The sequence below is a fragment of the Ovis aries genome, chromosome 13, assembly GCF_016772045.2.
Source record: "Ovis aries strain OAR_USU_Benz2616 breed Rambouillet chromosome 13, ARS-UI_Ramb_v3.0, whole genome shotgun sequence".
Lineage (NCBI taxonomy): Eukaryota > Metazoa > Chordata > Mammalia > Artiodactyla > Bovidae > Ovis > Ovis aries.
Window position 1 is genome coordinate 73,414,312 of NC_056066.1, and position 25,105 is coordinate 73,439,416.

Below are 25,105 nucleotides of genomic sequence, written 5' to 3' on the forward strand. Positions count from 1 at the left end.
AGTTTTCCTTCCAATCCCAAAGAAAGGCAATGCCAAGGAATGCTCAAACTACTGCACAATTGCACTCATCTCACATGCTAGTAACGTAATGCTCAAAATTCTCCAAGCCTCCAGATGTTCAAGCTGGTTATAGAAAAGGCAGAGGAACCAGGGATCAAATTGCCATCATCCACTGGATCATGGAAAAGCAAGAGAGTTCCAGAAAAACATCTATCTCTGCTTTATTGACTATGCCAAAGCCTTTGACTGTGTGGATCACAATAAACTGTGGAAAATTCTGAAAGAGACGGGAATCCCAGACCACCTGACTTGCCTCTTGAGAAACCTATGTGCAGGTCAGGAAGCAACAGTTAGAACTGGGCATGGAACAACAGACTGGTTCCAAATAGGAAAAGGAGTATGTCAAGGCTGTATATTTTCACCCTGCTTATTTAACTTATATGCAGAGTACATCATGAGAAATCCTGGGCTGGGAGAAGCACAAGCTGGAATCAAGATTGCCGGGAGAAATGTCAATAACCTCAGATATGCAGATGATACCACCCTTATGACAGAAAGTTAAGAGGAGCTAAAAAGCCTCTTGATGAAAGTGAAAGAGGAGAGTGAAAAAGTTGGCTTAAAGCTCAACATTCAGAAAACGAAGATCATGGCATCTGGTCCCATCACTTCATGGCAAATAGATGGGGAAACAGTGTCAGACTTTATTTTGGGGGGCTCCAAAATCACTGCAGATGGTGATTGCAGCCATGAAATTAAGACGCTTATTCCTTGGAAGGAAAGTTATAACCAACCTAGATAGCATATTCAAAAGCAGAGACATTACTTTGCCAACAAAGGTCTGTCTAGTCAAGGCTATGGTTTTTCCAGTAGTCATGTATGGATGTGAGAGTTGGACTGTGAAGAAAGCTGAGCACCGAAGAATTGATGCTTTTGAACTGTGGTGTTGGAGAAGACTCGAGAGTCCCATAGACTGCAAGGAGATGCAACCAGTCCATTCTAAAGGAGATCAGTCTTAGGTGTCCTTTGGAAGGAATGATGCTAAAGCTGAAACTCCAGTACTTTGGCCACCTCATGTGAAGAGTTGACTCACTGGAAAAGACTCTGATACTGGGAGGGATTGGGGGCAGGAGGAAAAGGGACAACAGAGGATGAGATGGCTGGATGGCATCACCAACTCGATGGACATGAGTTTGAGTGAACTCCGGGAGTTGGTGATGGACAGGAAGGCCTGGCGTGCTGCAATTCATGGGGTCACTGAGGGTTGGACACGACTGAGCGACTGGACTGAGCTGAAGATCACACAGCTCCTAGTAGAAGAGATTCAAGCCCAAGGCTCTTTGGCCTCAGAGCCCGTATTCTTTACTCTGAACCACATGGTAATGCTCAGTCTCCCATCACATACAAATAATTTTCATACCTTCCCACCTGAGAACAAGCCAACATAGGAAAGTAGAACAGGGAGAGAGGAGCTGGTGACCTCAGTTGAACCTCTGGAACCCCTGTACTTAGGACACCTTGTTGGGTTTCTGTAACTTGTAACTGAAAGAACTTTACCAATCCGAGAAGGGAGGAAGAACTGGGCTTTGGCTACCAACCCAGTTGGAGGTTGACTCTGAGATGGGCTTCTTGGAGACCAACAGGTCCCATCCAAGGTCATGCAACTGGTAAGTGGTGGAGCCAATATCTGAACCAGATCTGACTCCAAGAGCAAGCTGTGCCCAGTCCCTCCTCAATGCTTGGATTTCCTGAAGGTTCTGAACCTATTCCTTTGGAAAAAGGGTACCAGTCAACACCCATCCTTGTCCTGCTCCTCGTTTCTAGCAGTCATGATTCTGAAAGACACTGTCCTTTTCATCTCAAAGGCTCCTGCCATATGAGGTTAGCTTCTCAGCTTATTAAAACTTTCTGGAAAATTCTTTCTACACTGAGGCACAGGACTTGGTTGGCCTGAAATAAGAAGGCTGGTAGTCATCAAGGACCATCCCAGCCAGCACCTAAGCGCAGCGTCCAGAATCCAGAGGAAAGAAGAAATTCATAACAGGACCCACATTTCAAAGTCACTTCCTTCAGCGATCCCTGGGGAGTTAAGTTTGGCAGAGGAAGTGATGGCAGTGGGCCGTGATGCCAGGTGAGAGCACTGCAGTATTAGGAAGCCCAAGTCTGAATCCCTGATTCATTGCTCTTTTTTATTCACTACTTCTTGACTATGACTAGTTTCCTGAATCTGCCCAATTATGATTACACTATTTTATTACCGTTGCTGCTTTCCTGCAGGGTTATTGTGAGAAGTATATGAGATAAAGGATGTGAAATCACTTTAACTGTAGTCTGCCAGACACATGAAGGGTGGTTATTAGTCAATAAGAAGTGAAGTCACTCAGCTGTGTCCGACCCTTTGCGACCCCATCAACTGTAGCCTACCAGGCTCCTCTGTCCGTGGGATTTTCCAGGCAAGAGTACTGGAGTGGGTGGCCATTTCCTTCTCCAGGGGATCTTCCCGACCCAGGGATCGAACCAGGTCTCCTGCATTGTAGACAGACGCTTTACCGTCTGAGCCACCAGGGATGATCTTTACTCGAGAGCCTCAAAAAGTACCTTATGAGTCAACCAGCTTCCCTTCCACCTCCACTTTCCAGTATGAACACAGTGTGTGTGTGTGTGTGTTAGTCGCTCAGTCGTGTCCAACTCTTTACGACCCTGGACTGTAGCCCTCCAGGCTCTTCTGTCCATGAGAGTCTCCAGGCAAGAATAATGGAGTGGGTAGCCATTTCTCTTCTCCAGGGGATCTTCCCAACCCAGGGATTGAACCTGGGTCTTCTGCATTGCAGGCAGATTCTTTACCATCTGAGCCACCAGGAAAGCCCGTGAACACCCTGCTTGGTCCTTATTTGAGCTAAAAAGCTCATCTCCACACAAACAAACTCAAGTATGACTGTGGACCTCCCTGGGTCTTTGTTTTCTGATCTGTAATAGACTGAGGATGTGGCCCTGACTTAAGCCACTGTGATAGTTACAGATCGCCACCCAACACCCAGGCTTGAGTTTTTATTAATGGAATGAAGCATACACAACTAACCTGGAGGAAGGACTCTGGCATGAGTGGAATGTGAACATTTCTCTTGCAGAAGGACTTGTGGCCATTTTCCAGGGTAACTGGGTGTGGAAGGAAGGGAAAGACCCAAATCTTTTAGGGAACTTTGGATGAAGACTTTGAGCTATTAACAATTTTGGGGGACCCAGACGACCACCGTAGGTCCACCAGTCACGTGAAAACATGTTTTGACCTTGGTCTCTGTCACTGGAGGTCTAGTGGGATCCCACAGCTATCCTGTATCTTCAGTTCGGAGTGATAGCTGGAAAAGATCCCTACATTGGCTCCCAGACCCATGAAGGCCATTATAATACAAAAGGCCAATAGAATTCAATTAACTGTGTCAAAATAGAGAACTCAACAGAGATCCCACATCTTTCAGGGAGGCTAAAAGACTAGTGCTTCTACCAAAACTCCTGCAGGGTGATGACTCCTTTCAAAACACCATTAGGGACTTCCCTGGTGGTCCAATGTTTAAGATTCCTTGCTCCCAATGCAGGGGGCCTGGGTTTGATCCTTGGTCAAAGAACTAGATCCCACATACTGCAACTAAGACCCAGCATAGCCACATAAAATTTTTAAAGGATGAGATAATAAAATTAAATAGAATTTTAAAACAAACAACAAAACCGTTATTTTTCCCTGTTTGGTGCAAAATTAGAAGAGGCTTAGAAAATGACATTAATCAAGTGTCAATTCCCATCTTAGCTTCTGTGTTAGAAACATGCTCCTAATTACAGTCCCTGGAGCTAATATACATCTAAGGGAATATGACCCTGCTCACACTCTGATTTTGGATTTCTGGCTCCCAGAAATGAGAGAATAAATTTCTGTTGTTTCAAGTTTGTAGAAATTTGAAGCCACCAGAAACTAATACACCTTCCAATAAATTAAGTATCATTTTAAGGAAGTCAGTTTCTCTTGCTTGCAAACAAAGAACTCTAATTGTAACTGTTGTTCATCATTTCAATTATTTACTCTAATGAATTATGCTTTCTGACTAAGTAATCAGCTGGATTCCTGTTCTTATCACTTATGTGTTAAGTCAATTCAGTCCTGACTGTTTGCAGTGCTATGGACTGTGACCTGCCAGGCTCCTCTGTCCATGGGGATTCTCCAGGCAAGAATACTGGAGTGGGTTTCCATGCTCTTCTCCAGGGGATTTTCCTGACCCAGGGACTGAACCTGCATCTCTTATGTCTCCTGCACTGGCAGGCAGGTTCTTTACCACTAGCACCACCATCGCTTATAAACTGTGCCTCATTGAAGACTAGAACCAGAGATTGCAGATTCTGAGTCACTCCACATGTCACCCTCCGTCCCTAGTCATCCAGAAAGCACACCAGGCAGCCAGCTTCACACAGACAGACACAGGTCCCTGGACCCAGACTCTTTATTTGCATCATGGTTTTCACTGATACACAGGAGAGGGAGTAATTTGTTGCTTTTCTGCCAGGACCACATGCAGCCTCGTGATGGGTGCAAGCCAGACGATGCTTCCCTGAGCTTTCCTCAAACCCGCTCTAGGGACTCAAAGGCTGGAAGCTATCTGGCTCCTTGGTATGTTCAGCAAGACTGTAAGGGTGGCGCATGCAGCCCTTCAGGTCTCTGTGCCCTGACCTGGGCAGAGCCAGGCTAGGAATTATGTGAGTGTGTAGGAGGGCTGGTGTGTGCGTGGTGAATTCACAGGCAGCCCCTTGGCTTAGCTCCAGTCTCTGCTCCAATCTGGAGACTCAGAATCCACCCACCTGTGGGGGCCGCCTGTGTACTAGGCCCTGTGTGGGACCCAAGGCCTTCACATATGCTGTTCCCTCTGCTTGAAACACGCTTCCAGGCACCCCATTGCCTGATTTGGTATTTATCCTTATGATGGGGTGACCATTTGCTCAGAAAAGTCTCCTCTGACCTTCTTGGTTAATGGTCCCTGCTCCCTTACAGGCTTCCAGTTCCCTTTACTTCATAAAACGATTACATATTTATGTGATTATTGGATTAAAATCCACTTCCTCCACTAGTCTATAAGCTTCACGAGTGTAGGGATATATATTTTGCTCCCCATTGTATCTCTGGAACCTAGTAAGCAGTTAATAATTCAAAAGCCAGGTAGGTGACGCAGATCTGAGAAGTGGTGGGGCTGATATAGTGGCGCCTGTGTGTATGAGGAGATGCAGAGGAAGCGGGGGTGGCTATGGGGAACTGGAGAGCGTGTGCCTGCCCCAACAATGTCTGAATTAAAAAATACACTAAAAATACTGTTCGGCCAAACAAAACACATCTGCAGGCCACACGTGTAGTCCCAGCTTATGCCCCTTCCAAAAGGTATTGGTTGAATGAGTGAGGAAAGAATCTATAAGGAAATCATTTTTAAATCCTCAAAACGCAAGGAGGAGGGAGGCAGAACCTCCTTTTCGATCTCAATTTCTCCCTCTTTCTTGAGGACAAGGTCTCTCTCTATTTCTCTTTCTCCTCAGTGCCCAGCATCCTGTGGACTGTACAAATCAGTCAATCCATTCAACGTTGACAAAACACCTGCTCCGAACCAAGCTGGGTTCAATCAGACAGCGTCTTCCATCTTGGAGCTCAGTGTAGGGCAAAGACAGGGCCATAGTCCAGCCATGATGGTCCTGTGTTGGCTCTCCTAGCCACAGTATGTGGAAAGGGCTGTGGGAACCCTTCCCTCCCAACTTTCTCGGCAAGTAGAGAGAGGATTCAGCAGGTGAATATAAGAGATATGGCCCCAGAAAAGAGGAGAGCTGGACCTGGCCAAAAGGGGCAAGAGGCTCAAGCATTGCCTAGCTGGTGACCCAAGGTAGGGCTGGAGGTCTGTATCACGGGAAGAAGGGAACTGCCAAGGTCAGTCTAGGGGGATCTGGGAAGGGAGACAGATGTCCAGGCACAGCAGCTCCTTGCCATCAACACTTCAGAGCTGAGCTGGCTCTAAATCAATGCCACCCCTGCTCCATTTGGCTTTCATCTCCCTCTGGGGCACAGACTGTGACCATCTGATAAATGGACTGTGACATGGAGATGGAGCAGCCCTAGCACAGCTGGGTCTAGACTTCAGGCCTCAGGCTGGGGCCCCTTCAGATTTTCTGTATCTTAAGCCAGGGAGGAGTCCTGGGAGGAAGCCTCAGGACTATTGTTTAGCAAGTCTTACCCATCCACTGAGGAGGCAGCCTTCTAGTCCTTCCTTCCAGACCTCATCTTTGAGACTTAATTCTTGTTGGAAGGTCCTGGCAAAGAACCACAGATGAGGTCCAGGGATTCTACATCTGAATCCCCTGTCTGGCCCTTTCCCTAGCTCTAACAGAAGTGTCTAACCCTATGAACCAACTCTGGGGGCCCATGAACCACCTAAAACCGCCTACAAACTTCGTGAGGGTAGAAGAAAAACCAGAGCAAGAAATATTGGCCTTGGCAGATCAACAAGCTGGGATTCCAACCTTGGCTCCACCACTTCTAGCCATGTGATATTTAGGCAAGTCATTGTGCCTCTCTGAGCCTCAGTTTCCTCATCTGAGAAATGGGGATAATTCTCATCTTCTAACATAGGGTCAATGGGACATGGCTAACAGATAGGAAGTGCTCAGGAATTGTTAGCATCCTTTTGACTTTCCCTCTTTGGCTCATGCCTGTACTGTGGGTGGCTTTTATTTATAAAGGTTTTTGGGTTGCTCCACAGGCTCATAGAGTCTAGGATAACACTGTGTTTCCCTGTCTTTGGAGGAAAGGACCCAGCCTCCAGGTCTTATTTCTGAGGCCAGAGTGAGTGATCCTGAGAGGTCATGCCACGAAGAAAAAGTTAAGCAGGGGTGGAATCTCTGCTCCATTTCAGCTGATTGCAGGGATATGGGAAGGGGGTGCATGGAGCCCTGGTTTTAATACACCTGAGAGTTTGGAGGCCCACTGGAGGTCTGGGCCTCCAGGTCTTCAGACCTGCCCTCCTGGGAGGTCTCGCGAGACGTCTCCAGAGATGCCTCTGACACCCCATCGATGCTGCTCAGCAAGTCCTCAAACTCCCGGTGGTCGCTGTTGCGCACGGCAGCTTCCAGAGCCTTCTGGCGCCGGTAGAAGTGGGAGAACTTGTTGAAGATGATGGTGATGGGGAGCGCCACAACCAGGATGCCCCCCAGGATGCAGCCCGAGGCTGCCAGCTTGCCGGCCACCGTCACTGGCACCACGTCCCCATAGCCCACGGTGGTCATGCTCACCGTGCCCCACCACCAGCAGGCTGGGATGGTGTCAAAGCCCACGTCCTCCTCCTTCTCGGCTGTGTAGGCCACACCAGAGAACACAGACACCCCCACGGCCAGATACAACAGCAAGATGCCCACCTCACGGTAGCTGTGCTGGAAGAGAATGCAGGAAGCCAGGTGAGAGCCGGCTTGGCTTACAGACTTTGTGTTGGGAAGGTGTGGAAACTGAGGCTCAGAGAGTCCTAGGGGCAGGTCTGAAGTCACCCAGCAAAGCAGAACTGATGCCAACACCCAGGGTTCCCTGCTGCACACTAAGATCTTTCAACTATAATAGCCAGCAGATAGCCCTGAGATTGAACACAGGCCTGATTTCTGTTGTCCAAAGTGAGTGCCAGCTAAGCCATGGCTATTTCTCCTAGTGCAGGGGCCACTGGTGACACCAGCCAGTTATGGAAAGCTCAGAATTTTTTCCACTGTTGCAGAACCAAGAGAACCACAGTTTATATTCCACAATGCAAAGAGGTGGGCTCATGTCCTTTGGTCTATCCTATTTCTGATAAGGACAAAAATATTTTCTGCCACTCAAGGAAGCTGAGAGGATACATAGGTTCCCTGGACCACCTATTGAATGCACTTGCCTGTGGGTATGTATATTTGTTCTGCCCCTGAGGCCAAGCCCTATGGCACTGATTCTCTAGGGTGACTGTGCCCCACGGGGCATGCAGCAATGTCTGGAGTCATTTGGGGGGTAGATGTGCTACTGGCATCTAGGTAGAAGCATCTAGTCCTGGCATCAGTGGTAGAGGCGAGGGATGCTGCTAAACACCCTACAACGCACAGGACAGCCCCACCAACAAGGAATTATCTGGCCCTAAATGTCCACAGTGCCAGGGCTGAGAACCCCTAGTCTGGAACAGGGCCTCCCAACTATAAGGTGGAGAGAAACCATGTCCGGTGCTGTGCTTAGTTGCTCAGATGTGTCTGACTCTTTGTGACCTGTGGACTGTAGCCTGCTAGGCTCCTCTGTCCATGGGGATTCTCTCAGCAAAAATACTGGAGTGGGTTGCCGTGCCCTTCTCCAGGGGATCTTCCCAACCCAGGGATTGAACCCAGGTCTCCAGAATTGCAGGCGGATTCTTTACCATCTGAGCCACCACCGAAGCCAGTAAGGTGGAGAGAAATCAGGAAGGGGGGACCAATTCAGTATTTCTGGGGTTATTGCTTAGTTGCCAAGTTGTGTCTGACTCTTTTGCAACCCTGTGGACTATAGCCTGCCAGGCTCCTCTGTTCATGGAATTTCGCAGGCAAGAATACTCAAGTGGGTTGCCATTTCCTTCTTCAGGAGATCTTCCCAAACCAGGGATCAAACCCAGATCTCCTGCACTGGCAGGCAGAGTCTTTATTTTTGAGCCTTAACTCCAGGTCTGCGACAGGGCCAGAGATTTTGCAAGCTCCCTGGTAACAAGAAAGCAGCCAGGGTCTCATCAGGAGTCTTTCACCCGTGTCTTAGACTCTGCAGTGTTGGTCAATGAGTATTGACCTTCTCCTTCCTTGTAGAAAATGTCAGCAGCATCAGGCCCTGGCTCCCTGCAGGGTTGGAGGCAGGGTTCTGGGGTGCTGGAGAGATGCCGAGTTCAGGAAGTCTGGCAAATGAATTCCCTCTACCTGCCCCAGCATTATGCCAGCTGCCCTGCTTGCATTCAGCATCCCAGCTGCCCTGCCATAAAAGCATGCAAAAGGTTTTCCTAAGCTATGCGTGGAAGGGACCTTTTAGCACCTTTTAGGGATTCCTAACAGGGTTGCATGGACCTTCAGGAGGAGCTGAGGTGCTAAAGTCAGGACCAGCTGGACTCCTCTCTGGGCGGTCCCACTTACTCCCTGAGGAACTTCTGACAAGTCCTGCCACCTCTTGGAGCCTCAGTTTCCACATATGCAAAGTAGTCACAGAAATACCTGCCCTGTTTAAAACTCTCACAGGATCCCCTATTCCCATGGGATAAAATCCAAGGTTGTGGGCCAGGGACTTCCCCGGTGGTCCAGTGGCTTAGACTCCATGCTCCCAGTGCAGGGGGCCTGGGTTCAATCCCTGGTCAGAGAATTAGATCCCACATGGCCCGACTGAGAGTTCTGGTGTGCCACAACTAAGACCTGGTGCAGCCAAATTAATTAAAATAAAATATTAAAAAATAAATTGAGGGCCCTTCAGTACCCTCCCCCACTTACCTCTCCAACCTCCTCAGTGGGCATATTCTTCCCTCCAGGTCCCCCTCCCAGCATCACCCTTATTCCCCTCCAAACTTTCATCCAAGCTATTCACATTTCCTTCCTCCTCCAAACAGGTCAATTTCACCCCCTTGAGGGTAAGCTTGCCAGGGCAGCGATTCACCCACAGCGCAGGGCCTGACACAGGGCGGCTGCTCAATAAGTTGCAACCAGGCTTTAAAAAGCCAACCCTCAGACCTCAGCTTCTTCATCTACCGGAAGGGAATAAATAATAGCACCTTCCTGAGGATAAAATCGAGAATGGATATGAAACTGGCACAGAGGCAGCATTCAGTTAAGTGTTAGCTCTGGACCCATTGCTAGACTTAGCCTAGGCAGTGTGACCTATGATACCTGTGTTCTCTGATAACGCCAGCACAAAGGCTCATCGGGAGGAGCCGGCTAGCACCCTGCTTTGCATATTTTTATGATAGTTGACTTGCAAAGAGTCGGACACGACTTAGCGACTGGACAACAACAACAATGTTTTGACAGATAGCTCCAAAGTAAGCTCTGTCTTTTTTTTTTTTTTTTTGGTATGTTTTTGGTTTGGTTTGGTTAAGCTCTGCCTCGGTTTTCCCCTTCTCCCCTGGGAAATAGAAAGGCCTCCTGTTGAAATGCACACCTGGAATCCTGAGCCTGGACACCGCAGACCTGGAAGGGCCCCTGTTCACCAGCCCCGCGGTTACACCCACCTCCCCAAAACCCCCACCCCCTACCTTGAGTGTTGCTCCCAGCGAGCGCAGGCCGGTGGAGTGGCGCGCCAACTTGAGCACTCGGAAGATACGCATGAGACGGAACACCTGCACCACCTTGCCCAGATCGCCCAGCTCCTCGCCACCCGCTCCGCCCCGGTCTCGGAGCGCCGCACCGGCCAGCAGCGTAAGGTAAAAGGGCAGCACGGACACGATGTCAATGAGGTTGAGCGGGTGGCAGAAGAAGTTGCGCGTGCTGGGCGCTAGCAGCAGGCGCGACGACACTTCGAAGCTGAACCAGGCGATGCAGAAGTACTCGAGGCGCCGCAGCACCGGATCGTCGCGCACGCCCTCCGGGCTGCGGCCCGCGGCCACCGCTGCCACCGCGGCCGCCGCCTCGCGGGCCTGGTACTCGGGCAGGCTGTGGATGCACATGGCGGCGATGGAGGCGAGCACCACGCCGATAGAGACGCAGCTGAAGAGCTTGCTGGGCAGCGAGTAGCCCGGGTTCTCCATGGTGAGCCAGAGGCGGCGGCGCAGGCGGCCGCAGCGCGCTGCCCCGTAGCGCGCCAGCTCGCGCTGCACGTCGGAGATCTCGTCCGGGCACGGGTCCACGCTGCTCGGCGTGTCGCTGTCCTCGTCCCAGGCGCGCGGCCGCGTCACCCGCCGCTCCAGGTAGCGCGCGCGGCAGCACGTGGCCAGCGCGCTCTCGCCCAGGCCCCAATAGTCGGCCTCCTGGCCAAAGGCGAAGACGCACAGCTCGTCGAGCACGTGCAGGTGGCCAGTGCGGTAGAAGTGCAGCAGGCCCAGGAAGAAGCCCGGGTGCCGATCGAAGTAGAACTCGCGCGCCGCCGCGTCGTAGTCGTCGCACAGGCGCCGCGCCTGCTCCTCCGACGCCGCGGCCTGCAGGCGGCCCAGCCGCGTGCCTGGGAAGCGCGCCAGGGCTCGCGCACTCAGCCGCCGCCGCACGCCGCCCACGTTCACGCGCAGCGCCTCGTCGCTTCGCCGCCAAGGGACCCGGGCGCCGGGCCCCGGGGACTCGCTCACCATGGCTGAGGCACCCTGGCCTGCGGACAGGGAGGGTCACGCTGAAGGGCGCGTCCTCGGACCTCCCTTCCCCAAAGTCAAAGTGAGGTCGCTCAATCGTGTCTGACTCTTTGCGACCCCATGGACTGTAGCCCGCCAGGCTCCTCTGTCCATGGGATTTTCCAGGCAAGGGTACTGGAGTGGGTTACCATTTCCTTATCCAGGGGATCTTCCCTACCCAGGGATCAAACCCAGGTCTCCCGCATTGCAGGCAGACACTTTACCATATGAACCATCTTGGAAGCCCTAGAGCCTAGCCCCTTCCCCAAAGACCAGGTCTAAATTCCCTCCCTGCGCCATCCACCAGCCAAGTGTGTTGGAGGTTCCATGTGAATCGTCTGGTATGCCATAGGCGCGCAGTGAGTGTCAAGTGCCCTCTGGACTCAAGAGTCAGGCTTGGGTTTGACTCTCTCTCACTCCCCGACTGGTGGTTTTTTGGCCAAATCATCAAGTCCGCCTCCTTCATTTACATAAAGGAAATGCTGAGCTGTACCTTGGATGATGAGAACTATTGAAAGCAGGATGTCCTGGAACCTGGTGGCTGCCCATACAATATGTCTCCTTGCCCAAACTTGGATTTTCGCATACCAGAGGTTTCCTACGGGATCTTGGACAAGCCGGTACTTTGAACTTCAGTTTCCTCTTTTACACAATGGGATAGTTAATGCTTACTATCTAGGGTTATTGGGAGAATCAATTTAGACCAGAAGTTCTTAAGATGCGTTCCCTGAGCTAGCAGCGTCACCATCACCTGGGGATTTGTCAAAGATGCGCCGTATTCTTAGCCTGCTGGGGACTTGCTGAATCACAAACTCAGGGGAGGGGATTCAGCAGTGTGTGTTTCACCAAGTTTGGAGGGTGATTCTGATGCACGGTCAGGATTGCGAGTCATTGGCTTAGACTTTTTAATCGGTAGAGTCTGTCAGAGGGCTTCGGTGGTGGCTCAGCAGTAAAGAATCCACCTGCTAATGCAGGAGACATGGGTTTGATTCCTGGGTCAGGAAGATGCCCTGGAGGAGGACATGGCACCCACTCCAGTATATTGCCTGGAAAATCCCATGGACAGCGGAGCTTGGCAGGCTATATAAAGTCAGTCCATAGGGTCGCAAAGTGTCAGATGCGACTTAGTGACTAAACAACAACCGTAAGCATCAGTCAAACAGAATTTTGGCTCTTGTGTGACCACAGACAAATCATGTCACCTTTCACAGCTTCTGTCAACCATCGCCAGGGGTGGTTAAAAATATTAAATGACCTAATGTCTTTAGCAGGCCTGGCTCCAGAGGGGTGTAGTAAGTTGTTCACCTGTTTTACTGTCTCCTAGAGTTAGGCAAACCTGGGCTTATCACCACCGCAATGCAGCTGGAGCCTTGAAGAAGATGCTTTTCTCCAGATTGCTATTTCTGGCACGATGCACAATTCACAATGCAGACAATAGCACCTGCTCCCGAAGGCTGGAGGATTAAGGTGGGTTATGGATGTGCTCAGCCTTAGTGGATACACAGGAAATGTTAGATCCTTCCACTGCTCACTGTCTCCAAGCTCTGCTGGATTCAAGGGCTAGTGACCACCTCCTGACCCTCAGTAATCTCATCTGGACTGTGGGTTCAGTAATGCCTGCTTCCCAGGGTGAACCAGGGACTGAGTTTGTATCCAGCCGCTGGCCTAGTGCCTGACAGGAAGCACGCAGGGTACCTTTCACTCACTCTGAGCCTAGTGTTTAATTAAGTGGGGATTTTGTCCTTACCTCTGTCACTTGTGTGACCTCTGGCCAGTCTCCTCCAGCTCTGGGTTTTAGCTCCCTTATCTACAGAATGGAGATAATACATTCCGGTGAAGAGTTATTGTGAGTATGTGTGCAGAGGCCCCTGGAACACAATAGATGCTCAATAAATGTCAATTCATCGCACTTCCCTCATTAGACTTGGGTTCAAATTCTGCATCTGCCATTTACTAACTGTTGACCTTGAGCAGAATCATGCCCCTCTCTGAGCTTTGGTTTCCTCATCTGTAAACTGGGGAACATCATACTTTTCATAAGACGTTTTGAGGATTAAATGAGGCAAATTGTTAATGGGCAGCACCATTCCTGGCACATAATTCATGCACAATAAATACATATGTGATGCCGCTCCTATGCCTCTGCTGGACTTGGAGTCAAAAGATGGGGTTTCTAATCCAGTTCCATCACGCATTAGGCACATGACTGTGGGCAAATCCTTTTCCCTTTTTTCTAGAACCCACCTTCCTGCTTTATGAAACAAGATGAATAATTTAACAAACCTTCCCTGACAAGAATCTGAATATCAGTAAGAAAGATTAATGATTTGCTCAAAATCATTTGCTCAAAATTATTATCCAGCTAGCCCATGGCACAGTTGAAGCTGGAGACTAGACTTTTTGATTCAAGACTTTCCATACATTAATTTTGAGCACCTACTATGTGCTGGTCCCTTCTCTGGGCTCTAGATACTCTTGACTGAGTTTAATCCCTCCACCCTGACTGGGAGGTTTTCGACTCCTGCTGTACAGATGAGTCGATGGGTCAGCCCCAGAGCTCAGCCAGTCCCACACTGCTCGCTCCTTGAGGGGCTTCTCATAGTGGGGCCCCAGGCACTGGGAACCCCGGGGCAGCCTGGCTTCCCATTCTTGCAGCCCACGCCCCTTCCCCTAACCTCGTGGCTCCCCGCTCCCCAAGGGAGGTCCCTTACCTGTAGGGGCTCCTCCAGGGTGCCTGCAGGCCGTGTGGTTCCCAAAGGCGCAGAGGCTGGAGAGCCGCTGTCTGGGCGGGATCTCTCTGCCCCGCGGCCCCTCTGTGCCTCTGCAGCCTGCAGCCAGAGGCCCCGCTGCTGCCTCTGCCCAACCTTCCTCCGTCCCCGGTGGCTGAGGTCTATTGATCGCTGCCGCTGCCCGGGGAGGGAGCCCGGAAGCAGTGGTTTCTATTCCTGACTCGGATGAGAGAAGAAGGGGGGTGTATGGAGACTGGGCCCCCACAGCATCCTCACCAAGTCAGGGGCCAGGGGATGAGGGGTAATTTGGTGGGGGGGGGGGTCCCTGTAGAGAAGGACAACAGTAATAATAGCTTCGTTAGTTGAGTCCTTAATATGAGCCAGGGGCTGGGCTTCAGGTGGCTTATCTAAGTTCTTGCCGGCAGGGTCTTCTGTTCCTTGTTTCCAGGTGTCACTTGCTCAGGGCACTTAGCTAGACCTTGTGGCCCTGGAATTGGAACTCACATATTCCAATATTTCAGCAGCGACATCTTGAAACAGGGAAGCCTGAAACAAACCATTTTGCCCCCGAAATTCAGTGTCCTTGCCTGCCCACAGAATTCCTGATTCACGGTGGCAAGGGTAAGACAGAACCCTGCCAAGGAGCTTTGTCAAAGGGTGTGACCCACAAGCTTTTATTAAACAGCTATTGTGTGCCTGGTCCTGAAGATTAGGACCTGGATACAAGAAAGGATTCCTACTTTACAGATATTGTTATTAATAATCATGGCTTATTTATTGAGCACTTACCTTGGTTCCAATATTCTATAGACCTCATCTCTTAAACTGCACAATGTTTGTGGCATAGGCACCATTATTATTATTCCAATCTTGCAGATAAGAAATGTAAGGCTTTGAGAGATGAGGTGACTTGCTCAAGGTCATATGGTCGGTCGACTTCTGAGTCCTCTAGGCCATCAGTGTCTGATAGATGTAATGTGAGCCACATTTAGGCTTTAAATTTTTCTTAAGGCAACTTTTAAAAACAGTAAAAAGAAATGGGTAACATTAGTCTTACTACTATAGTTTATTTAACCCCAATATTATTAATATAATTTCAACATGGAATCAGTAAAAAAAGTATGAATGAGATATTTTACATTTTCACTTTTGTGCTGTTTTCAAAATCCAGGTATTACTTTGGAGGAGGTTGTTTGTTTTTAGTATTTATTTATTTGGCTGCACCAGGTCTTAGCTGTGGCATGTGGAATCTTTACCATCTGAGCCACCAGGGATGCCCCACATGTGGACTCTTTTACTTGCAACATGTGGGGTCTTTTCTTCTCTTTTTCAGTTGCAGCATGCAAACACCAGGCCTTCCCTGGTGGCTCAGACGGTAAAGCATCTGCCTGCAATGCAGGAGACCTAGATTCGATCCCTGGGTGGAGAAAATCCCTTGGAGAAGGAAATGGCAACCCACTCCAGTACTCTTGCCTGGAAAATCCCAAGCATGGAGGGGCCTGGTAGGCTACAGTCCACGGGGTCGCAAAAAGTCGGACACAACTGAGCGACTTCACTTCACTTCACTTCATGCACACTCTTAGTTGTGGCATATGGGATCTAGTTCCCCAACCAGGGATTGAACCTGGTCTCCCTAGCAATGAAATTAATCACCTCATAGTTTCTGTGGATCAGAAATCTGGGCATGGCATGGCTGGATTCTCTACTCAGGGTCTTACTAGGTTGAAGTTAAGGTGTCAGCCAGGGTCATGGTTCTCACCTGGGGTTTGGGGTTCTCTTCCAGCTCACAGAGTGTTGGCAGAATTCATTTCCTTGTGGTTGTAGGATGGACCTTTTCTTGCTTGCTGTCTGCTGGGGATCACTCTCAGGAATGTCCCTTGGGATGGCTCTGTGTGTGTGTGTGTGTGTGTGTGTGTGTGTGTGTGTGTGCACGCGCGCTAAGTCGCTTTGGTAGTGTCTGACTCTTTGCTACGCTATGGACTGTAGCTCACCAGGCTCCCCTCTCCATGGGATTCTCCAGGCAAGAATGCTGGAGTGGGTTGCCATTTTCCTTCTCCAGTGCGTCTTCCTGACCCAGGGATCGAACCCTAATCTCTTACACCTCCTGCACTGGCAGGCTGGTTCTTTACCACTAGTGCCACTTGGGATGGCTGTCATCCCCTTGACACCCCCACTCGTTAAGCTCTGACTATGGACCAGGCCCACAAGAAATAGAGGCCAGTGAGTTATTATCCAATGGTAGAGTCAGACCCACCCATAAATAATGACATCTCAACTGTTCAGACAACATTTCCCCGAATGTGGAGCAATTTGAAATGATCTTGGGTGTGTCTGGATGCAACATCGTACAACAGTGACTCTTGCATTGAGAAAATTCTTTTCAATCCTTCTGATCACACCAGCAAGAATATCCCAGATTAGAGATCTGTGTCTTTAATGTCTCTTTAACCCTCGTTAATCTTCCTTTATTACAACAGAGACAGAGAGCAGGCTTCAGGCTCACAGTTCGGCCAGGTGGCAGTATCTAGCCAGAATCTAATATTATTATTTCATATCATTTAATCAGACATGATTTACTTACATGGAACTTAATTGCTTTCATTGCATCTGTTTTTACACTTACATTCTGTTTGTGAAAAGTGTCCCTGCTTATCCCATTTAAAGTAGTGATATCCAGTTTTTCTTCTCAAGTAAATTTATTTTTATACAAAATGAGTCCCTTGGAAGAAAAACATTAGGTCAATAGGAGTACAGGCAATACACAAAATATTATGATGCTATTTTGCAGATATGGCGAACACTGTGAACAGATTGATGTTTGGAAAATTCTTCTAGAACAGTGTTTATTAGAAGGTTGGAATTTCCACTGGCAGAGGGGCTTCTCTCTGGATTGCTGGGTCCCAGACCCCACCCATCTTCATATCTTCCTGCAGAGAACCCCATCCCGAGGTTCAGAGTTATGGATCCTAAGCCAGAATTAGCCTGAGGAGAGAGAAGGAAAAGGTTAACCCCCTTTCCATAATAAAGCTCCGGGTTCTGGGCCTGATTCCCCCATCGAGGCCCCATCAGCCCAGCCATGAAGGCAGGATCCCCCGCCCTCCTTCACAAGGGCAAACTGAAGCTCCGAGCATTTAGGGCTGTGGTCCAGGTGATGCGAGTTCAGCAAGAGAACAGGGACCCCCAGTTCCTCTGTCATCCTCAGAGAACCCCTCCCACCCAATCCACTTTTCCAGTGCTGGCCACAGGAGGCCCAGGCTTCTGGGAAGGTTCCTGTTCAGCTGGTTGAACTTGAGGAATGTCTTAGGGCTGGGGCTCAGAGAGGGAAGGAGCGTGCCCGAGGCACGCACAGCCCTACCTCAGACAGGGTTTCTGCAGTCCCGGCCGCAGGCGCCCAGGCAGCACCGCTTTCGGCCCTGGCAGTCCGAGTCCTTGGAGCACAGGTGCTGCACGGGGCTCACGCAGCGCAGACGGTCCTCAGGGCATCTGCCCATCTTAACTGCAACACAGGGACCGGGTGAGCCCTGCCTGTGCCCCGGCCCTGGCGTCTGGGGTCTGGCTGGCGATCAGCAAGGTGGAGAGGGACCCTTACCTGAGACCTTCCGGACACACTGGAGGAAGCACCCTTGGCGACAGCACTTCATCCCTGAGGGACACTGGCTGTCTTGCAGACACTGATCAGGCACCCGGAGGAGGCAGGGCCCGTCATCCGGTGGGCAGCCCCCAGACTTCTCTGTAAGAGAATTCCCCAAATTTTGCCACTGGAGGCAGTTCAGAATTCAGTATAAGCGCTGTCCTGGGGATAGCATGATCTAAATTCTCCATTCCATACTTCTTTGCCCATCGTTTGCAATTTTTTTTTTTTTTGGAATGGACTTGCTTGGTTTTTTTTATTGACATCTAAAGTGAAATGTAACATTATGTTAGTTTCAGGTGTGCAATGTGATGATTTATTTTTTATGTCCTGCAAAATGATCACCACAGTGTCTCATTAACGTCCGTCACCATCATAGTTAAATTGTTTTTCTTGTGATGAGAACTTTTAAGATCAATTCTTTTAGCTACATCCAAATGTGAATTATAGCATTATTAACTGTAGGCACCATGCTGTACATTATATCTTCGTGACTTACTTTATATCTGGAAGTGTGTACATTTTGATCCTCTTCACCCATTTCACTCGCACCCCTACACCCTAGCTTTGGCAACAACCACCCAGTGTTTTCTGTATCTGTGAGCTTGATTTTTTTGTTTCTGAGATAATCCCATACAGTAGTAATCTCTGTCTGATTTATTTCGCTCAGCACAACGGCCTCAGGTCCATCCAGGCTCCTGTAAATGGCTGGCAAGGCTTTTGCTGCTGTTGTTTTTTAGTTTGTTTTGTACTCTAAGCCTCAGTTTTCTGTCTGTGAAATGGGAAGCTAAACTCCATCCTCCCAGGGTTGGTTCGAGACATATAAGGCAGGGGAAAAAAAATAACAATTTTAAGTTCAAAATCTCCACCGGGGCACCTGGACCGCGCCCAGCCCAGCCCCAGCCCATCTCTCTGGTCTCTTCCTCTCCCCTGTCTCCACCTGGCGGCTCCTGATCAACTCCAAGCTGCTTCTCTTTGCAGGCCCTGTTTTCTTGCCCCGTGTATTACTCTCAAGTTTTCATCTGCCTTTCATCCCTAACCTTCTCTCCACATCCAGGCTCCTCACTCACAGACATATACACAGAGACCCAGTCATATACACACACTGGTGTGGTCAGAGTGTTACAGGCCCAGAAGGGATGGAGGTGGAGGCATCGCCTGGGTGGAGAGGCACCTGTCTTGCTATCTCTGCGGCCCCAGCCTCTCCCATCTGTTGACAGGTCAGACTCAGCCTTTTAAAGGAGGAGGAGGAGAAGAGAGGTGGGGTAGGTAGAGCTTCCTTCCGACAGATCCCCGATCCCAGAAACCATGCCTCCTACTCAACTCAGGAGTCCCTTTCACAGATTGGGCTGGGAGACAGAGAAGCCTGGAGAAGGACACAAACAAGATGGCAGGGGGCCAGACCAGACCTTGTTCCCACAGAGGATGACAGAAAAGACCATCTCCCTGCCATGCAGACCCACAGGTCCAGACGCCGCCATGGAGACACCAAGGAGCAGGGACCGACCGTCCACTCCAACCCTCCCCAGAGGCACAGGAAGACACGTGTTCTCACATGGACACTCATGCAGGCTCAGACACACGTGTGTGGTCGTCCCTAGGGATACGTGGGCAGACGCAGATCACACCGACAAGCAGGCACAAAGCTACACATATGACTAGAGGTAGACACATGCATGTGAACACAGTCCTACACTCAGACGTGTAGACAGGCAAGCACCGGGAAACTGGCAAGAAGACATTTACAGCTGCACGCGCAAGCAGGCTGACGGGCATGAAGATGTACAGACAAGAGGCAAGCTGCTGGAAGCACTAAGAAGTGGTCACACGCGCGCGCACACACACACACACACACACACACACACACACGCTTACACTTCATTGCCTGTCTTCCCCAAAACCCTTATTCTCGCCTTAAAGGTAGAAACCACCTCTGTCCCTGGAGCAGAGGAACCTACCCATACTCACCTCCCTTCCTCCTGCCCAAGGCAGCAGGTAACTGGCTCCCCAAACCCAGGAGGGCCACCAGGAGGAGGAGGCTCTGGCCTCTCATATTTCTTTTGCTGACACCTGATAAGGTAGAACCCAGAGGCCCCCAGATTAACACCTACTAACCTTGGGAGGCTAGAGCAACTGAGTTAAGGGAGGAAGGAGAGAGGATAAACAGAGTGGTATGTGTCTGTCTCATCCTGGCCCCACCCCCTGCCCAAGAGCCACCGTGCAAAGCTGCTTGTGCAAGAATTGATGACGGGTGAGGACCCATCCTGCGTGTCAGGGGCTGGGATCTGGTCCTACCTGTATCGCCTACTTGGGTTGTGATTTGGAAAAACCTTGTCCGTGTTTGGACTTCAGTTTTTCTCATTTGTATAAAGGGTGAGAGTTGTTGAGTTAGATGGTCCCTTTCCTGGGTCTCTAACATCTTGAAGCCCCAGCCATGGCTTAGGTGGAGGATAGAAGTCGGCGTTGAACGTCCAGGAAGGGTTTGCAGAGCTCTGAGACCTGTGAAGTGGAGCATCCGAGTTAGGGTAAGCACTCTGCTGGAGATGGCTGGCCCAGGCTGGCCCAGTGAGTGGGGCCAGCCCTGGTCTTTCCTCTTGGGCTCCGGTGGATGAGAGAGAGACCACCCTTCCTTTGGTAAAATCACCTCCAGTGGCATCTGGTAGAACTGCCGTCCGGTTGGAGCTGGCTGAGCTATCAGGGGTGGATGGAGCGAGGCTTTAGATTTGGCTGTGGTGGCTGGTCACAGAGGATGAAGGTGGCCTCTGGGGCCCCTTCCCTGGCCCTAAGGGATCCTTAGCAAAAGGTCATCTTAGCCAAGCCCCCCCCCCCCCGCCCCCCGCCTAGATTTCACATCATCTGGCTCCTGTGTTTGGTGGAAGAGAGACAAGTGGAGCTCAAAGTCCTAAGGGGCCCCAAGCGGAAATGTACTGAACCTGAGTAACTCACCAGGACTGGAGGAGACCAAGGCCATCCTCCCCGCCCTCCCATCTGAAAGATAAGGGAACAGTCGGCTGTAGATGGGAGGGGGCTGGCTCAAGGACACAGTTAATTCTTAACTAGGCTGGGACATCTTCTTCGTGAGAACATCGCCTCTCCATGATCCCCATCCTGTTCTCGGAAGTGAGGCGATACCTCCTCTGACCCTGAGAAAGGAAGAGAATGTTCCAGTCCAGGACAACCCTCACAGTCAGGAAGTGTTCCCGGGGGTTTAACCTCATGCTATCTTCTAAGCTCTCAGGAAAAGAAGGGCCCTGTAGTTCATGATCTGATGTGACTTTGGAAATTCTGGCATCCCCATGGCAGCTTTATTTAGAAGGCAAATTTTATGAGGCTGATTTTTATTCCTGATTCCAAACTACACAGACTACTTGGCTGTTGCTCACAACCAAGTTCAGTAAAAATCTAAACCCCAAACTGAAGCTCAGAGAAGGAGAGTTATTTTCCTGAAGTCACACAGCAAGTTCGGGGAAAAGCTGAGACTGACTTCCAGGCCATTGTTCTTGAAGTCACTCAGAGTATCTCCTCCCAGGAACTTGAACTTCCTTGGCACCTCCTTGAAACCCGACTGCTAGACCAGTACATGGACAGCAGAGCCATGAGGTCACTGGGGTCTGTCTAGGAAAGTCCCCCTTCCACCGTAGGCTCCTGCCACCTCTTAAGTCTTCCCTACCCCCAAATTATTATTGTCTAGAGAAATGCTGGGCTCGATGAAGCACAAGCTGGAATCAAGATTGCCAGGAGAAATATCAACAACCTCAGATATGCAGATGACACCACCCTTATGGCAGAAAGTGAAGAACTAAAGAGCTCCTCGATGAAAGTGAAAGTAGAGAGTGAAAAAGTTGGCTTAAAGCTCAACATTCAGAAAACGAAGATCATGGCATCTGGTCCCATCACTTCATGGCAAATAGATGGGGAAACAGTGGAAACAGTGTCAGACTTTATTTTGGGGGGCTCCAAAATCACTGCAGATGGTGACTGCAGCCATGAAATTAAAAGACGCTTATTCCTTGGAAGGAAAGTTATGACCAACTTAGAGAACATATTAAAAAGCAGCGACATTACTTTGTCAACAAAGGTCCATCTAGTCAAAGCTATGGTTTTTCCTGTGGTCATCTATGGATGTGAGAGTTGGACTGTGAAGAAAGCTGAGCACCGAAGAATTGATGCTTTTGAACTGTGGTGTTGGAGAAGACTCTTGAGAGTCCCTTGGACTGCAAGGAGATCCAATCTAAAGGGAATCTGTCCTGAATGTTCATTAGAAGGACTGATGTTGAAGCTGAAACTCCAATACTTTGGCCACCTGATGCAAAAGAACTGACTCATTTGAAAAAACCCTGATGCTGGAAAAGATTGAGGTCAGGAAGAGAAGGAGATGACAGAGGATGAGACGGTTGGATGGCCATCACCAACTCAATGGACATGAATTCGGGTAAACTCCGGGAGTTGGTGATGGACAGGGAGACCTGGCGTGCTGCAGTCATGGGGTCACAAAGAGTTGGACGTGAGCAACTGAACTGAATTGAACTGAGAGGAGACTGTTCGTGCCACTAAATTATTCTAGCATATCAGAGACTCAGGGTGTTTTGCCTTATCATTTATTTCTCAAAAGAGACCACAGGGAGGAGGTTACTGTGCCATCCAGGCAGATGGAGGGCCTGCCAGTGAAGCTGAATCTCAGACTCCAACAGGAGAGATGCTTAAAGAGCAGGGACCTCCCAGTAAACTGTTGCAGCAACACTTTCTGATATTCCTGGGACATAATGAGGTGAGATGGCAGGGCTAGCAGAGCTGAGGGTCGGTGGTCTGGGTTGGAGCCTGCAGTGAAAGTGGATGTGCCCAGTAGGGAGCTACCTGCAGGTGTGGGGGAAATGTGCAAGACCCAGTGTGGAGACTTCATTTTCCTCCACAGTCTGTACTGGCTTCTGGACATTAGATAAAATAGCAATGTCTTCCAGTTTAGACCACATGACCACATATAGGAGAGGAACCTTGTGGTCCCACCCTCCCAAACTCTTGGTTGTGTCTCGAACCCTTGTAATTGTCCAAGCCAACTTCTTTGTTCTTCGTGGCTTGAGGGTGTGCCAAGACCCTCTCCAAAGTGAGTATTTTCTTGCTTGCCCAATATGTAGCACTGGCTCAACTCATTACTGGATTTCTTTCAATGGCTTTGTGTTGTAGCTGTCAACTTTGTGTGACCAGGGGTGGAGGTGAGTTGAGGAGCCTCCTGTGTCTCAGTCATGGACCAGAACTTCCTGTTTTCAGTTCTTTTACATATACATCTGGGAGTGGAATTGCTGAGTCATCTGGTAATTCTATGCTGACCTTTTGGAGGAACTGTCAGGCTGTTTTCTGCAGAGTTCGCACCATTTTACCTTCTCCCCAGCAATGTACAAGGGTTCCAATTTCTTCACCTCCTGGCCGATGCTTGTCATTTTCCATTAATTTTTTAAAAATGTAAATTTATTTATTTTAATTGAAGGCTGATTACTTTACAATATTGTATTGGTTCTGCCACACATCAACATGAATCCGCCACGGGCGCACACATGTTCCCCATCCTGAACCCCCTCCCTCCTCCCTCCCCGTACCCTCCCTCTGGGTCATCCCAGTGCACCAGCCCCTGTAGTGGTATCTTGTGACTTTGATTTGCATCTGACTAATGACTGGAGAAGGAAATGGCAACCCACGTATTCTTGCCTGGAAAATCCCATGGATGGAGGAGCCTGGAAAACTGTAGTCCATGGGGTCGCTAAGAGTCGGACACGACTGAAGCGACTTAGCAGCAGCAATGACTAGTGATGTTGAGCATCTTTTCCTGATGCTCACTGGCCAGTTGTGTATCTTCAGAGAAATGTCTAAGTTCTTTCCCCATTTTTAAATTGGGTTGTTCACCTTTTTAATGTGGAGTTGTGAGAGATCTTTATATAGTCTGGGTCATAGGCCCTTATCAGAGACCTGGTTTATTTCTTCTCAGCAGGATCTTCTCACTATCCTGATAGGACCCTTTGATGCACAAGTTTTTTAATTTTGTTGACCTGTATGTGTTTTAAATATCCTTTGACTTGAAGCTATTATATATAAAGCAGTCAGTGGACTTATTCTTTGAGCTACCTCTCTCCCTCATCCTCCTGTCTGACGGAAGTTTTGGCATTTGTACATTATCACAATAGGTCACATTTACATACTATTTATTACTCCTTCATCAGACTTAATTCCACAATGAAAATGTTCAGTACTCAGTAATAATCATGTTGCTAATTCCCGCAAATGTTTCTTGATTGAATAAATCTTGTCTCTTGGAAACTCCCCAGGAAAGTTATCAGAAACAATATTTCTTGAGTTCTCGCACATTTAGAAATACATTTAGGTCAAGGACAAATTTTGTACAAAAATCCTCAGTGCATATTTTCTTCCATAGAGTATCTAAGTTTTGCTCCACTATTTTCTGGCATTGAGTATTGCTATCTTACAACCTGATTTTTTAAGGTTTTGTTTATTTTTTAGTTGGAGGGGGGAGTGATGGCCTCCTGAAAGCTTCTATTTTTGTCTTGAAAGACCACAATATTTACGTGCATTCATCTTATGTTTAGTATAATGTGAGCTTTTAATATGCACACTCAAATCTTTTATTTCAGAAATCTTTTCCTCGATTATTGTTTTAAATAATTCTTCTGTTTTGTTGACTCGGTTTTCTTCCTGGTAGGACTTGATTTTTGTGTCTGGTGGATCTTCATTGACTTTTCAATATTTAAGACTCTGTGTTTTTAAGCTACTTCTTTAGTTATTTTTAGTTTATGTTATATACTTTTTAAAATGTTTTCCTTTTTCTTTCTTACTGTACTTAGTCCTTATTTATGAAATATTTTTATCCTTTTCTTCAATTTCTCTTCTCTCCATCAGAGTCTATTTCACATCTTCCTGTTACCTTGCTATCTCTTCTTTGAGTTTCTATATTTCTCTTATGATGGTTCCTCATACCTTTGGGCTTCCCTGGTGGCTCAGATGGTAAAGAATTTGCCTTTAGTGTGGGAGACCTGGGTTCAATTCCTCGGTTGGAAAGATCCCCTGGAGAAGGGAATGGCTACCTACCCCAGTATTTTTGCCTGGAGAATTCCATGGACAGAGAAGCCTGTGGGCTACAATCCAAGGGGTAGCGGAACTGGACACGGCTGAGCAACTTTCATTTCTCCTCATACCTTTAATTTGTTTCACTAGTTTTAAAAATCTATTTTAGATTATAATTTTTTCTCAGCTTTGTGGTGATATTTTACTGGGGATTTTAAAACTCCTCTTTCAAATGCTTTTAAGGTTTGCTTCTCATTTCTGTTTTTTTTTAAAGGAGTCTCTCTATACAGCTTATATGATTTCCAAATTTCTTATTTTAAAATCAGAGTCAGGAACTATCTTTTGAA

General features: G+C 48.9%; 3 protein-coding genes across 3 annotated transcripts in view; 1 reads left to right on the forward strand and 2 right to left on the reverse strand.

The window, feature by feature from the left end:
• The window catches only part of STK4 (serine/threonine kinase 4), a 128,668-nt gene that overhangs the window by 97,606 nt on the left and 5,957 nt on the right, over positions 1 to 25,105 (forward strand). The gene's annotated exons all lie outside the window — the stretch shown is intronic.
• On the reverse strand, positions 4,475 to 12,078 carry KCNS1 (potassium voltage-gated channel modifier subfamily S member 1). The gene is made up of 3 exons (XM_015099896.3): positions 12,003 to 12,078; positions 10,269 to 11,311; positions 4,475 to 7,440 (listed from the first exon to the last, which is right to left on the reverse strand). Exons 1-3 carry the CDS (start codon positions 12,076 to 12,078, stop codon positions 6,970 to 6,972), a joined length of 1,590 nt encoding a protein of 529 aa, XP_014955382.2. The 3' UTR covers positions 4,475 to 6,969.
• Positions 16,886 to 19,825, reverse strand: WFDC5 (WAP four-disulfide core domain 5). The gene is made up of 4 exons (XM_004014592.5): positions 19,659 to 19,825; positions 17,649 to 17,789; positions 17,415 to 17,555; positions 16,886 to 17,041 (listed from the first exon to the last, which is right to left on the reverse strand). The coding sequence occupies exons 1-3, from the start codon at positions 19,741 to 19,743 to the stop codon at positions 17,416 to 17,418; spliced, it is 366 nt and encodes a 121-aa protein (XP_004014641.1). The 5' UTR covers positions 19,744 to 19,825; the 3' UTR covers positions 16,886 to 17,041; position 17,415.